Source organism: Gossypium arboreum, chromosome 12, assembly GCF_025698485.1.
Source record: "Gossypium arboreum isolate Shixiya-1 chromosome 12, ASM2569848v2, whole genome shotgun sequence".
NCBI lineage: Eukaryota > Viridiplantae > Streptophyta > Magnoliopsida > Malvales > Malvaceae > Gossypium > Gossypium arboreum.
In genome coordinates, this window is record NC_069081.1 from 8761581 (window position 1) to 8776494 (window position 14914).

At 34.3% G+C, this 14914-nt stretch overlaps 3 protein-coding genes across 5 annotated transcripts; 1 reads left to right on the plus strand and 2 right to left on the minus strand.

Moving 5' to 3' along the window:
• Positions 1-589: 589 nt before the first annotated feature.
• On the plus strand, positions 590-3312 carry LOC108479488 (ras-related protein RABA2a). Its single transcript, XM_017782126.2, has 2 exons — positions 590-908; positions 2181-3312. Exons 1-2 carry the CDS (start codon positions 744-746, stop codon positions 2661-2663), a joined length of 648 nt encoding a protein of 215 aa, XP_017637615.1. The 5' UTR covers positions 590-743; the 3' UTR covers positions 2664-3312.
• LOC108479489 (ras-related protein RABD1-like) lies at positions 2989-6704 on the minus strand. The gene is made up of 8 exons (XM_017782127.2): positions 6513-6704; positions 6331-6403; positions 6070-6117; positions 5917-5964; positions 4796-4867; positions 4046-4201; positions 3684-3787; positions 2989-3321 (listed from the first exon to the last, which is right to left on the minus strand). The coding sequence occupies exons 1-8, from the start codon at positions 6524-6526 to the stop codon at positions 3231-3233; spliced, it is 606 nt and encodes a 201-aa protein (XP_017637616.1). The 5' UTR covers positions 6527-6704; the 3' UTR covers positions 2989-3230.
• Positions 6705-8713: 2009 nt separating this feature from the next.
• Positions 8714-14685, minus strand: LOC108478489 (probable serine/threonine-protein kinase At1g09600). Of its 3 annotated transcripts, XM_053022525.1 has the most exons (10): positions 14469-14679; positions 13511-13992; positions 12969-13253; positions 12244-12561; positions 11208-11435; positions 10480-10580; positions 10237-10342; positions 9591-10097; positions 9191-9326; positions 8714-9102 (listed from the first exon to the last, which is right to left on the minus strand). In XM_053022525.1, exons 2-10 carry the CDS (start codon positions 13928-13930, stop codon positions 9077-9079), a joined length of 2127 nt encoding a protein of 708 aa, XP_052878485.1. In that variant the 5' UTR covers positions 13931-13992; positions 14469-14679; the 3' UTR covers positions 8714-9076. The 3 variants fall into 3 exon arrangements, with proteins under 3 accessions (XP_052878485.1, XP_017636439.2, XP_052878486.1); XM_017780950.2 differs by having other exon boundaries at positions 13511-14685; XM_053022526.1 differs by lacking the exon at positions 14469-14679 and having other exon boundaries at positions 8714-9099; positions 13511-14318.
• Between the last annotated feature and the right edge of the window lie 229 nt (positions 14686-14914).

The following is a 14914-nucleotide window of genomic DNA, read 5'->3' on the forward strand; positions in this document are numbered from 1 at the left end:
TCTCTCTTAATATTTTTAGGCCTATCAAAATATACGAAGAAACTAATTAATTTTTAATAATTTTGCAAGGGTTTAATTAATGTTTTATATATTTTCTAATGAGTTTTTTAACATTTAAGCCTAAAATTTTTAAAACTGATTAAACATTATGAAAATAATTTTAAAATTTAAATTATTGAATTTTTTTAAGAATTACAAAAGTTATAAAATTAAAATTATAAATTTTATCAAAAATAATAACTGTTTATAAAAATAATATTTTAAAAATAAAATAAATATAAATAAGTATAGATACCTGTTTTATTTTACAAGATTTTTGGCTTTAATGATAAAAGAAATGAAAAGAATGAAATGAGATATCGATCAGTCGTATTTGGAGAGTTGAGTGAGAGGTTTGAATGATGATGTGCTTAGTGCTTGGAACAATTGTTTTAGTTGAGGAATTGTGATTCAATTGAGGTCTATGAATCATGATTTGTATCAAATTAAGTACAATTTTTGAACGATGGACTTAATTGATTTTCTAATTATTTTCAAAAGGCTTATTTGACATTTTAACCAATAATAATAATAATAATTAAAGTTGAAACATTTTATTGACAAATTATAAAAATCTGTCCATTGTTTTTAGTTTTCTCTCCCAGATTCATCCTTCCGTCCCTTGGAAATACAAAGGACTTCGCTGCTATTCTCAATTTCAATTTTTATCCTAAAACGCTTAAAAAAAAACAACAACTAAAACGATGGCGAGGAGACCGGACGAGGAATACGATTACTTGTTTAAGGTAGTACTAATCGGCGATTCTGGCGTTGGAAAATCTAATTTGCTTTCTCGATTTACTCGGAACGAGTTTTGCTTAGAATCTAAATCTACCATCGGCGTCGAATTCGCCACCCGCACTCTCCAAGTAATAAATCTCCCCTTTTTCTGCTCTTTTTTTTCGTTAATTTATTTGTATATCTGTAATGAAGTGTAATTTTGGTTTACTTTAGATGCTTGGATTTAGATCAATTATTTCCCGTTCTTAACGTGCGGTAGATCTGATTTGTTCGTTGTTTAATCGTTCTTTTTAATTTGAATTTCAACTGCTTTACTTTCAAAAAAAAAAAATTCTCCAGGTTTTTCTTGAATGTATGATATTTTAGATTGAGCCAATCAGTGGTCATAGTATTTGAAAGAAAATGGAGTTCACTCCTGATTTTGATAATCTTTAGTATTGAATTGTGTTGAAGCTATGTGAGACATGAATAAATATGTAAAATTTTTCTTTGATTGTGAAGGATTTGATAGACGCCTATTTGGCGGTGGATTTGAAATAACTATATATCATTAAATATTTGTTAATTAACTGAAATGAAATTAGGTGGTTATCGATTAAAATATACGTAGTTCATTTGCACGATCTCATCAGTTTGGACATTTGGATCAAGTTTGAATTTCAGAGTCTATTTGAATCCGCTCCTGGCCCGAACAGAACTAATCCTAGATTACAAAACGAATGATGATACTTGTGGTTATACCCAAAAAAAACAAAAAAGTGTGACTGCTATCGGATTAGGTGGCCGCTGGTGAGTTTAGTCATGAGTTATCAGCCCTTAGAGGGGATGATTAAAGGGCAACAGGTTCCTGGCTGTGCCAATCCATTTTTCTTGATGGAAAATGTGCGAGTTTTCTTGGTTAACTGATATTTATGACTAAAGGGTATCTTTTTAATGCCAAAAATGTTGAATGGTGGAATAAGATATTAGCTAAATTTAATTATTATAAATAGACATTTTAGTTCTCGTATGAAAATAACTGTAAAATCTGAAAAATAATGGCTGTTTTGATCAAACAAGGTTGGAAATGTTCATCTAAATCCAAAGTCGCAACCTTTTAAGAGTTGCACACATGTCATGTTATTTCGCTCAGTCTACTTGATGGCCTACCTTGTTACAACTAATATAACATAAATAAGTTTAGATTTTAGTCTTTTTGTTTCTCTCTTGTCGGAAATGACTGAAAATGTGGAGTTGGTCTTTTTTACAGAGAGAATATAGGTAATGTCCATTTCTTGGAGAAAGCGTCGAATGTGTTTCTGGTCTCTCTGTTTGCCTTTTCCCCTGCATGTTAGGCATGAGAAATACGGTTACGGGTCTGGTTGTTATAAGTTAAATGTTCTTAATACGGCTTCTTTCAGGTTGAAGGGAGGACTGTGAAAGCTCAGATATGGGACACTGCTGGTCAGGAACGGTACAGAGCAATAACCAGTGCTTACTATAGAGGTGCTCTTGGAGCTCTTCTGGTGTACGATGTTACCAAGCCAACGACTTTTGAAAATGTGAGCCGATGGCTGAAAGAACTCAGGGACCATGCGGATTCTAACATTGTAATTATGATGATTGGGAACAAGACTGATCTGAAGCATCTCCGAGCAGTTGCCACAGAGGATGGTCAAAGCTATGCCGAGAAAGAAGGCCTTTCATTTATTGAGACATCTGCACTAGAAGCAATAAATGTTGAGAAGGCTTTCCAGACCATTCTCTCTGAAATATACCGCAAAATTAGTAAGAAGTCACTTTCTTCAGATGAGCCAGCACCAGCAAGTATTAAAGAAGGGAAGACCATTGATGTTGGAGCACCCGAAGCCAACACCAAAAAGGCTTGCTGTTCATCATCTTGAACATGTTACAATTTTCATTCCTTTCTTTTGTGTAATCAATGTGTTGTATTGTCAAGACATTCTTCTTGTTGCTATTACGTTATTTTGTATCATTACAAACATTTGAACTATTCATGTTCTTGTGTTGTTGTAAGTTATTGATTATTTTGACATGGCTGTAATTACCATCTCCTCTGTCAATGATCTTAAGGGGGGTAAAAATTTTCGACTGTTTCAGATACCGGGATTTTATCATCATTTTTGTGAAGGCTTACAGGTTAAACATTGAAGGTATTGCACCCACTAATCCTCAGTTGTCACTCATGCATTTCCTGTGGTTTGAATCTTTTTGTCCTCATGAATACCAGAATATTAGGAATTACTAATAATGGTTCCTGCACTCAAGTTCAGTCCTTCAACATTTTGTTTTTCAGCAAATACGGTATATAATCTAACGAAAATATAAGATACGAGGAACATGCATTGGTACTTCAACTTACACAGAAAAAGTTCAAGTAGGCAGCATTTTAGTTTCTGAAACGTTCATATGATATGCAACGTGTTTACGATCTAAAAGAGTTCCGGCTACTAGCCACAGCAATTGTTCTTCTGTTCGATCGGTTGTCCCTTCATTTGAACAGTTCCGGCAGACTTGTTCCCAGTTGGCTGGTTACCCATTCTGCATAAAATTGGATAGAAAACCAGATAGGTAAACTTCGTAATTAAAGATATGACATATAAAAGAACTAGAAATAAATAGAAAGTGGAGATTTTAGACAATAAATAATGTGAACGATTTTCTTATGAGCGTCTGGTGAACTCCAGACTAAGCTAGCAATGTGAAAGATCAATTATCAGAAGCATGATCATTACATTAAATACTCTGTGGTGCATTAAGAACCTATTGGTGGGTGACCATGACAATTGTGACATCTTACCATAAACAACATTCATTTAATAGCAAATAGGTAAAAAGATTATGGATTTTGAAAGGAAAAAAAAAAAAAAAGGAAAAGTACGACAGAGTGGAACTCATTGTACTTTTTCTTAATCTCGGCAGCCATGGTTAAGAAAGCCTGCTCTACATTGATTGAAACTTTAGCACTTGTCTCCAGGAAAGGAATCCCAATTTCATCTGCAAATGCCTGTAGTTCAATGAAGAACAGAATTGCAAATTAATCAAATTATGATTGCCTGCAGTAAATTATATCTAATCACCAGCTGCAGATTACAGTAGTGTAACCAAACTGTTATCTTATCCATTCATAACCAGCGAGAAATTTCAAGAGGACCTAAAGCATCTAGAAATCTCAAAGAGATTAAAAACCTTCAAGGAACACCCCGGGTAAACAAGACAATTAACTGATGATAACTGTCCTAACATTAAAAATAATAAAACAAACCTTCGCTGTCTGCGTGTCGACAACCTTGTTCTCAACTAAATCACATTTGTTCCCAACCAGAAGCTTACATACACTGTCATTAGCATATCTGTCAATCTCGTTCAACCACTGCTTGACATTGTTGAAGCTCTCCATCTCGGTAACATCATAGACGACCTGTTGTAATACCAACAAAAGGATTCTGAGACACTTAACAGGGTCAGATATGAAATAAGAAAGTAAGATGTATAACAATAAAAATATATGTTCTATGTTCTTTGACATGCTAGGATTTGATTTTGACAATTTTTTTTTTTTAAATAAATTTCAGGGTGTTCAAACAGCAGTATGGACTTGTATTCACCTAGCTGACCAATGGAATCAGTAAATGGAAGGCAATTAGCTAGAGCTACAATGAACATTTCTGTCACACATTCCTGATTGGAAATAAATTTACACACCCAAAATAGAATATTCAAAACAGCAGTAAAAAGCCAATAGTATGTATGTTTAGTAAAGCAGGCTCCTCCTCTTTCACCAACTTGAGAATTTAAAAATAAGGTAGTTTTGGACTCACATTACAATTAGCATGACGCAAGAACATCCAGAATATTGACTGCAAGTTAACTATATTTGCAAGAAAGAAAATGGATATCAATTAGCAGATAACCTGATGATCATATTTTCTTGAAACACATCCCAATACCCACCCTGAAGGTCTAGTTGGGATAAAATTTTATGATCTGAGATCAATCAGGTTCAGTTTCTTACTATTATCCCATGAGCTCCTCGGTAGTAGCTGCTAGTAATAGTCCGAAAACGCTCCTGTCCAGCAGTATCCCACTAAAAGAAACAAGAGCAAAATGTTACACATTAATTGAGAGCCAGTGAGAAAGGGGGAAAAACTTTAGAGGAAAGTGATGCATGGCTTTTCCGTCACTAATTTCTCCCAACATTAGACAGCCATGGTCAAACGTAAGAAAAGTAATTAAATTGGATTAACTAAACAAACTTGTCCTACAAACACCTTCCTAATGGCCACAACTAACAACTCCTGCATCAGTTATACAACTAAAGTCTCCATTTCAGGGGTGAAAGTACTTGCAAAATCCCTCTATTATAGGGACTAGACCAAATTAATCCCTATACTATTAAATGAATCAATTTAATCCCTGTACTGTTAAAAAGAATCAAATAAGGTCAATTGCAATAAAGTTAACATTTACTGTTAAAAACATAACATGAAAATTAATTTTTATCATTTGCAATTCAACTCCGGACAAAATATTTCATTTGCAGAACCATAAAAAGCTTTCAAAATAGTAACTTTGTTAACAGTAAATAACAATTTCTAACAATAAATGTTAACTCTATTGAAATTTGGACTTATTTGATTTTTTTTTTAATAGTACAAGGACTAAATTGATCAATTTAACAATAGGGAGACTAATTTGATCCAATCCCTATAATAGAGGAACCTGCTAGGTACATTCACCCCAATTCCGGTGTATCAAAATTAAGTCATTAGATTATGCAAGCCCTTCTTGGTAGGAAATTGATATATGGCACTATCTTCTCTCAATCATTTACAACAAAACGATCTATATATAAAGCCGAACACTAGTAGCAGCCTTTATTGACAGTTGGGTCATATACTCGTATTCTTCTACCAAGACAATAATTTGACACGGGACTCTCGCAAGCCCATATGGCTTTCCTACATGACAACAAAATTATATAGGGTTGTAAATTTAGCGACGTTCAAAATTTTTTTGACCATAAATAACTTTGAAAGAATGAAAATATCAGCTTAAATTAAAGAAGATTGGAAATGCATTGTAATTGGCTTTGAAAAGTAAATTACATTTAGTAAAGAAACATATTATACTCACAATTTGCAGCTTGATTGTCTTGCCATCCAACTCCACTGTTCTGATTTTCTGAATATAAACAATTAGGTAAATTAATTTTCACATTTTTAGCAGATGAAAGTATGAAACAATTTCCATTAAAAAAATTTGTCCAGCAACGAAAAAAAAACTCACGAAATCAACACCGATGGTACTGATGTAGCTATCCACGTAAGAATCATCCTGGGAAAAAAAACAAAGTAAAAAACACTTAAAATTCATAACCCTAATTACTCTAACATTAACCTTAAAATCAAGTTCATTACTCATTCTTCTTCTTAATTTACAACAAGAAAAAGGGGAAAACCCAAAAGGCCAAAACCAAACCGACAATGCAAAAAATCGAAAATAACAACTGAAAAGCAATTTAAAGAATAGTAAGAAATTAAAATTTACAGCAAATCTGAGAAGCAAGCAGGATTTTCCGACGGAGGAATCGCCGATAAGCAGAAGCTTGAACAGATAATCACTAAAAACCAACAAGAAAGAATAGTTTTGAAATGAAATGTGAGTAGAAATATATTGAAAAATTACTAATAAATGGAAAGAGAAAAGGGAAGAGGAAATGGTGGACTCACTATTCGTTACTCATGATTGAATCGAAAAGGGGAAATTTTTTGAAACAATTTCAGAGAAAGAGGAAGGGAAAGCTTTGGCCGTCACTCTATCCCCTTCTTATTGTAGACAAATTAAATATTAAATATTCTTATTTTTATTATATAAGGGTAATAAAACGTGCCAAAGGCTTTGAAAGCCTTCCAATAAATTATTATATACGGACACCCATAATTTGTATGGTAAAAATTACCTATAACTAATATTTATAATTTTTCCTAAATTGGTATCATCCTCCCATGCATTTCATACTCGAATCAGGTAAGTCATTCATTCGTGAATCTAATCAGTTTCACGACTCTAACTCATTTATAAGATTAGATTTAATAAATTATTAAAAAAATTATAAAAATAAAATAATATTTTAAAATTTTAAAAAAAATAGTTTTATCATCGGTTTGATCAATTTACGAGTTAATCGATTTGATACTTCTCTTAAACTCGTATATCAACTAGTTTAATAAGTATGACTGACCGGTTCGATCTGGTTCAAACAACCTTACCTTCAATTAAATTCTAATTCAGTGGAGAATTTACCAAAAATCTCTCATTTTTACAAAACAATAAATATTATTTTGAGGGTAATTTTATCTTTTCAATAAATAAATAAATAAATAAACATTTACACATGATGAAATTTGAACCTAAAATATTAAAATTTTTAACAACTCAATTTTACCATTTAAATAAAACCATACTTTGTTATTGCATAAAAAATTTTAAATTTATTACATAAATTTTATAATCTAGTACTTAAAAAGATTATATAAGAATTAAGATTTTGCTTAAATGATAAAATTAAAATTTTAAAAATCATAATTTTTTTCAAATTCTATGGTTTTTTTATTAGATAAAATCAAACTATTTAGTGAAGCCAAAAGCACATCCAATTAAAAGCGTCCACCTAAATTTGATGTAATTCGATAATTATGATTAAAATCATCATTTTAAGGTAATTCACCCTAATTCCATAATTCTCATTTAATATTAAATACACATGACTGGGTATTGAAAATTATACTTTCACCTTTTGCTCGACATAATTAATATATTTATAATATAGTCCTTATGCTATTAAATCTTTTCAATTTGATTTCAAAAGTGATTTTATTACACTAACATTTAATCTAATTTATTCTCCTACCAATTAGTCACTAATAATTCACATTTTCCCATTTTGGTCAAATTTGAACTTTATTTCTCAAACTTTTAAAATGTACAATTTAATCTTTTTTACCACATTCTCCCTTTTAAAATTCTTTTCATTATTTCCCATTCTAAAATTAAGTTTGACTTAATAAAGATTCGTAAATGACTCATTTTCTAAATTTCTTGCAAATTCATGATATTTGCTACTAAAATAATGCCACGTGCCAAATAAAAAATTTTGGGATATATATAATACTCTCCTTAAAAAAATTTCATTCTCAAAATTTCATCTAGAAAGTCACCGAGTAACTCTCTTGATGCATTGATTCTTTTTCCATGATTTCTTATTACTTGCTTAAGGCATCAATTCTAATTTCTTCTTATTTCACTTGTCAATACATACAATCTTAATCCCAATAGTTATTGGATTGTGCTAATCGTTAATCCATTAGAACGAACAGAACAAAATAAATAAAGACTTACAGTGAATCTAAAACATATAGGAATGAGTTTTAAATTTCATATCACAAGTTCTGAATTCGTATCCATACATAAAGCTTATCAAGTTTCAGACTCAATTTCTTTCTTACATATCTTTAGACTCATGACACATCATCTCTTCGGAGGATTCCTACCATCCGAGGTGTTCATCCGTTCAGATTGCACTTAATACTCTCCAGGTCTCCCGAACGGATTAAATCCACAAGACTATCTTATTTCGGAAGAAATCACAGCACCCATTTAGTACTATATAACCTTGTAGGGTCTTTACTAGCACTTATGGCATGAGCCGTATAGCACCAAAACCACTCTCCCTAGTCATGCTCAGCTTTTCTTAACGTCTATTTTTATCAACCACCTCATTTTTGGTACAAGCCTTTCATGACTCATTGTCCCAACGGGGCAGTCACGGTGGATTTGTGTTTGGTGACGATTTTCTCTATAATTTTTGTCCTCACTGAGAATTCTTTTAGTTTGCTAATGTCTCTGAAATACAACATAATAATAACAATGATTTAACTAAGAAAGCCCTTTCAATAAATAAATAAAATACTGAATGAATGAATGAGTTCATCTTTACATGTAAGAATTCTATCGACAACTAACCATGAACAAATAGAATTTGAAAGAATGACACAAGAATATTTTTTCGGAATTTTATACATTTCTTAGAACATTTTGGACTGCTAACATATACCACACACCATTCTCTATTCTCCCATCTTTTTGTTTTGTTACAGCTTCAGATTGAAATGGGATGGAATAGTTATTATCCGGCAGTCAACTTGAAATCCATGGCAATTTCATGATTACTGAATCTCTTGTGGCAGCAAGACTAGTCAGACCTCCACATGGAGTTATTCTTTTCCCTATTACTTCAATTGGCACTCTGCTCACCACCTTCTGTATCAAAATAAAGCCCGTAAAAGCTTCTTTTCCAATTTTCGTCAACCAATTCAGTTTGTCCAATATCATCCAAATTACTTTTTACCTGTCTTGTCTAAACGAGCTTTGCGGACAGCATCTTGGATCTGTCTCTCGTGCTCTTTGAGCATTTCGTCAAGGTTTTCTCCAGGAAGCATCAACGGTCCAGAATAATGGATTCGGTTGTTCGGGGGAACATAAGCCTGGATTAACACACAAAAGTAGGCATTAGTGACTCACTCCAGACAGATGAGACATTAGGAAACGTTATAAACTATGTTCTTTGCCAAGTAAAAGCTTCTAGCTTCAAATTTTTGCCAATTTTTTAAGATATGGCAATCAGATAAAAGCTTTGCATCCAACGATCAGTTGTCAGAAGAATGGATATAGAACCTGCCACTAAAGGAAAGATATATGATGTCTGGGACAAAACACGTGATTGATAAAACTGTCCATAATGCTCTTACCACAGTTGATTCCTTGGAAGACAATAGTTCATCCATTACAAGTGAAACTTTTGGCCTACCACGTAATTGATGTGACCATTCCCACTCTTTGGAGGAGCCAGAATTATCCAGATGGTTACATCTGTTGCCAAGACACCCCTCTGGCCAATGTGGATTTATAGTATTTTCTTTGGTCATATCAAACTGTGAACTGCCACTAGCTGCAACCGAGTTAGAAAATCTAGACAATTCCATTGCTCCACGATGTGCATTTGCTGTCTGAGTTCTCGGCTCTTCAGTATTCCTTGGAGAGCCAAATGCTTGAGCAGAAGCCTTCACAGACTCAATCTCATTTCCCTTCATACTCGGTGAAGACCCAAAGTTGGCAGGGGGCAATGATTGGCCAGAACGAGAGTATACAGCTCTTGCCGTTCCTTTTGGAGGTTCAATAAGGAAGCCGGCACTCCCATCCTTTTGAGGATAGCTTACTCCACTCACACTTTTAGCATTGAAATGTCCTTGCCGCTTCTGTCTCAAGCAATACAATAAATATAAGTCCAGATCAAGGGGCTGACTTCCATTGAGAAAAGTTCAAACACCATAGTTACATACTATCATAATATATGTATTATGCATAAGCAAATAAATCTCACAAGTTAGAAAGTACCTTTATGGATGCTCGTAACTCAGCATTTAGCTCTGGGACTGGAACAGCTCTAGAAACCTTTCTAACTGAATCATGCCTACGCAGTTTCCCACCAACTGCTCTTTGCCTGGTTTTCCAATTACCAAACAGGCAGGACAGTTGTTTTTGTACTTTATCAGAAAATTTTAAAGAACGCCAAAATGACAAATTCACAAAACTTCAATGAAGAAAAACAAATTCTCAATACAAAAAGCAGAAAAATACCTTCTGGATTCATCATCTCGAAGCTTGACATCAAACTCCTTACTAGGTGGGTACTTAGGCAAATTAGATGGACCGCAGGGAAGAGGATTTGTTGTAAAGAACTGGATGAAAAATTCCAGAGTTAAAACAAACTTACCAAAATGAAATACCGTAAACAAAAAGAATGCTAAGATCCAATGATGAACTGCCCAGCAGGGCACAAACACATGTTGTGCAATACTATTTCCTAGATAACTTTGGCAAAAATGTCATTTCTCAAGTAAAATGAAAACCTGATGTGTACCAATATACCAACAAGTTGGATAGCTGAAACACCCAACCGTATGTGGAAGATTACACTATTAAAGATCATAACTAATGGCATCCCAACTGAAGGTAAAATGCTAAGGAATACCAAAAAAGAGTTAAAATGCTAAGAAAGGCTTCTTGCTTATTATACAGATATTTCAAATTCCCAACTAAACCATGAAGAGTTCTCTTATGAAGATTGTGAATGGTAGATGTCAGAATGTAGTCAAGCCAATAAGCTAGGAGTCTTTTCTCATCTTGCTTGTATAAGAAGGAGGTGCTACCTTTACTTGTTCTCAAGGAAAAAGTACACAAAGAAGCAGTTGGACTAACAAAAAGATTGATCCCAAAAAGAAGTATATGTAAATAATAAGGTGATAACTAAAAGAGCTGTCATAACCTAGATAAAAATGTATGACTTGGAGGGAAACTAGCTTTACCTCACTCTCAAGTGCTGAAGAAGCAGTTCCACGACACTCGGGTTCTATTGCAAGAAGAACCTCTAAAAGGGCCAACACATTGGCAGGGAAGTCCTTGAATGTCTCAGAAACACAACGTTTATAAGGATGCTGAGGTTTGAAAATAGTTGCATGAGGCAATTTTGATCTCTTCCAATACTCTTCGGAAGGTGATCCACAAAGTTTGAAGATCTTATGCATCTGCTCAACCTACAAAAGATAAATGTTGAGATCACCACACTCCAGAAATGTTCAACTGTAGGAGTAAGTGTACTGCACTTGGATAGTTCTATGGGTAAATTCTGAACATTTATAGACAATTCTAGTGTAGACAATACATTCATTGTATGTTCATAATTATCTCATGCCAGTGAAAAGTACGACAGAAATAAGTTCATCAGATAATGCATGCTCCAGTAAATTCTCAACTAAAAGTAAACCACATCAGCTCTGTGGATACACACTACACCAACAGCAATGCCTCCCTCTCCCCTGCAGAGTACATTAAAAGCAAACACTGACACAACACAAACACAAACTCATACCTCTCTCCTGAAAGAGCAAATAATTTGACACCTACAAGAGAAATGAGGTGACAAGTAAATTCACAAAGCCTAATCACTATATAAGATCATAGTTTTAGTCTAAGCAATTCTGTACCTAGATCATAGAACAGTACCACTATGCCTGCAGAATTTGAAGCAAAATAGTCAAATTGCTGTATAGTATGACTTGAAAGTCGAGCTTTTAGCATCCTGGTCTGCCAGTTTCATAATGTGAAAAGAAATGCAGAAGTCTCTTTGCATGTAAATTTTTCCATTCTTCATGCATGTTCACAAACATCCATACCCGCAAACACATAGAACTATATATATAGCCATGGATGCATACAAACAGTAATAATCCTACTAGAGGATTTATTTCTTCTAACATAAGAGACACAAAACTTCATCAGAAGCCTGATGTACAAAAGAATTTCCAAAATACGGGTCAATACCCCCAAAACTTAAATAAGTACCTCAGTTCTTCCAGGCATGATAGGCTTTCCAGCAAATAATTCAGCAAGAATGCAACCAGAACTCCACAGGTCAACAGCAACTCCATAGTCTGTAGAACCGAGCAAAAGCTCAGGAGGGCGGTACCATAAAGTTACTACACGACTTGTTAAAGTCTGCTTCTGGTTGGGACGGAATAGTGTTGCCAGTCCAAAATCACCAATCTTGAGGTTGCCATTATAATCTATCAAGAGATTTGCGCCCTTGATGTCACGGTGCAAAACACCTCGACTATGGCAATGGTCAAGACCACGAAGCAGCTGTTGCATATAACACTTGATCTGCAGAGATAACACATAAAATTTAGCATTTGAGCACAAACAACTAAGTTTAATGCTTTCATTTGAGTTAAAAAAATGAAAAGGGGTATATAGTTCTTCAGAAATCAAATAATGGCACACTATAATGGAAGTTAGACAAACTGCTACGAAGTATAAGTAGCTAATATCTGAAGATTGGTGTTTCCACCAACTGTTTTGTATTTAAGCAGTGAATGCTAACAAGTTTATGCATCATGCCCAATATGTACAATCAAAAACCAAAGAAAAGCCACAGTTCAAGATGTAGTAGAGTTCTTGTAAAATAGTGTTCTTCACCATCCATATATTGTTTAGAAGCGCAGAAGATCTTTATGGTTATTTGAACAACATTAATGAAATAGTCAAATAAACATCGAAGATGAATATACCTGAGCCTCAGTGAACTTGATCCCAGGTGTTGCCACAAGCCCTGCAAGATCATGCTCCATGTATTCAAATATAAGATATAAACTTCCAGACACCCTAGAACTAATTAGACCTTCAAGCTTCATGACATTAGTGTGATCAAGCCTACGTAAAAGAATAATTTCTCTCGACATGAAGCGAACACTTTCAGGGTCCATATTAGCAAACCGCACTTTCTTCAAGGCAACTATCTTGTTTGATTCAAGGTCGCGAGCTTTGTACACACTGCTATAAGTACCTTGACCGATCTACATTATTAGCAGGACAGTCAAGTTGTGGAAAAGGAAAAAAGAGTCAGTAGGCATAAAAGATTGCGCAATAATTCTAAAAGCTACATCAACAAAACATTCGCTCATTTTAACCACATACACTAGCTAGTATATAGAATATAAATTTCAAAGCAAGCATATATAAGAAAAACACAAATTTCTGAACCATTTAATACAATTAGCACTAGAATCAAAACTATAAATGAATTAAGAAAAGGTAAAACCAATTTGTAGACCTTTTCCAACTTTTCAAACGACTCAGCCGTTCGAGGTATCCACCCATTGATGGCTTCTCCAGCTACAGCTGCAAGCCAAGAAGGCCAGCCAGCAACCACCTGTGCACCTTTCTCACCACCAGTGACATCCATGATCCTGGAAATCCTCATCTGGTTATGTCCACTCCTGACCCGAGCCTCGGTTGACAGGCTTTGCGAGTGGGATGGGGTCTTTTTAGGCCTCTCAACAACAGACAATACAGTCTTCTTTTCCTCATCATCAGAAGAGGATGCAGCCTGAGAAACTGCATTGTCCTTCTTAGAGAAAACAGGAAACCTTTTTGCTGTTTTTGTTGAGTCTTTGTGGGCCTTGCCTTTTTTGTGACGGTTATTTTCGAAATATTTAGTTGATCGATTTCCTTTCCAGCAAATGCAACCCATGATTTGAATGCTTCATACAACAGGGTTTTCTTCTTGTGTTGTAGGATTCAATTTACTGGCCCCTGAAATAATAAGGTCCCCGGTATTAGAACCCAAGTTTCGTCTACAAATGCAGGTTTCGAATTGAATAAGGAAGATCCCAAAAGGCTTATAGTACAATCAACAAGAACTCAGATCCCGAAATCAATGAAAACAGCTCAAAAAGTGAGAAGCGGATCGGAATGGGGATTCTTTGGATCAAACTATGGAACCCCAAAACACAACTTCGCCTCTCTCACAACAATTAAAATAAATTTGCATGTAAAATTAACCACCAACTGAAAAAAACATCTTTTCGTGTAAATAAGAAAAAATTGTGCTGTCTAAATTTGTAAAAAGAAAAACAGAATATGAAGTTAAAGTTTCATTAAATTACAACTCTCACCTAGGGAAAATTTACTAAAAATATTTTTGGGGAGGTATTTGAGAATTTGAAACACTTGGTTTTTACTTGGAACAGTATTACCTTTTTTAGAACATTCAAAATGTCAGTTCTTACCAAAAAGAGAGATTGAAATACGGATCAAAGCATCAAAAATAGCCCTTAATATGATAATTTTGGTTATTCAGGCGGAGCAGCCATAATTTGATCCTCTCTTTTTTAAAGCAAAACCAGATTGTTTATTTTTATTATTTTCTACAATACCCAAATAAAGAAACTATTATGATAAACCAGAGGAAGAGCAAATCAGGAAAGTTGCGCTCTGTTTTGAGACAAGAAAAAGGAAAGCATTATTGTGTTTTCTGTTTAGGACATGGGAAAACAGAACCAACAGATCTCTGCGTCACGACAGTGGAGGTTTGACTTTGACTTTGACTTTGACTTTGGTCTCTGCGGAGAAATATCCTGAGTGATAGAGACGTGACGGAAAGGAATGAGCTGCGCTAACCTAAGTTGGTATATACTTTTGGCCCAATCCAAACCAGGGTAATAATACAATGTCA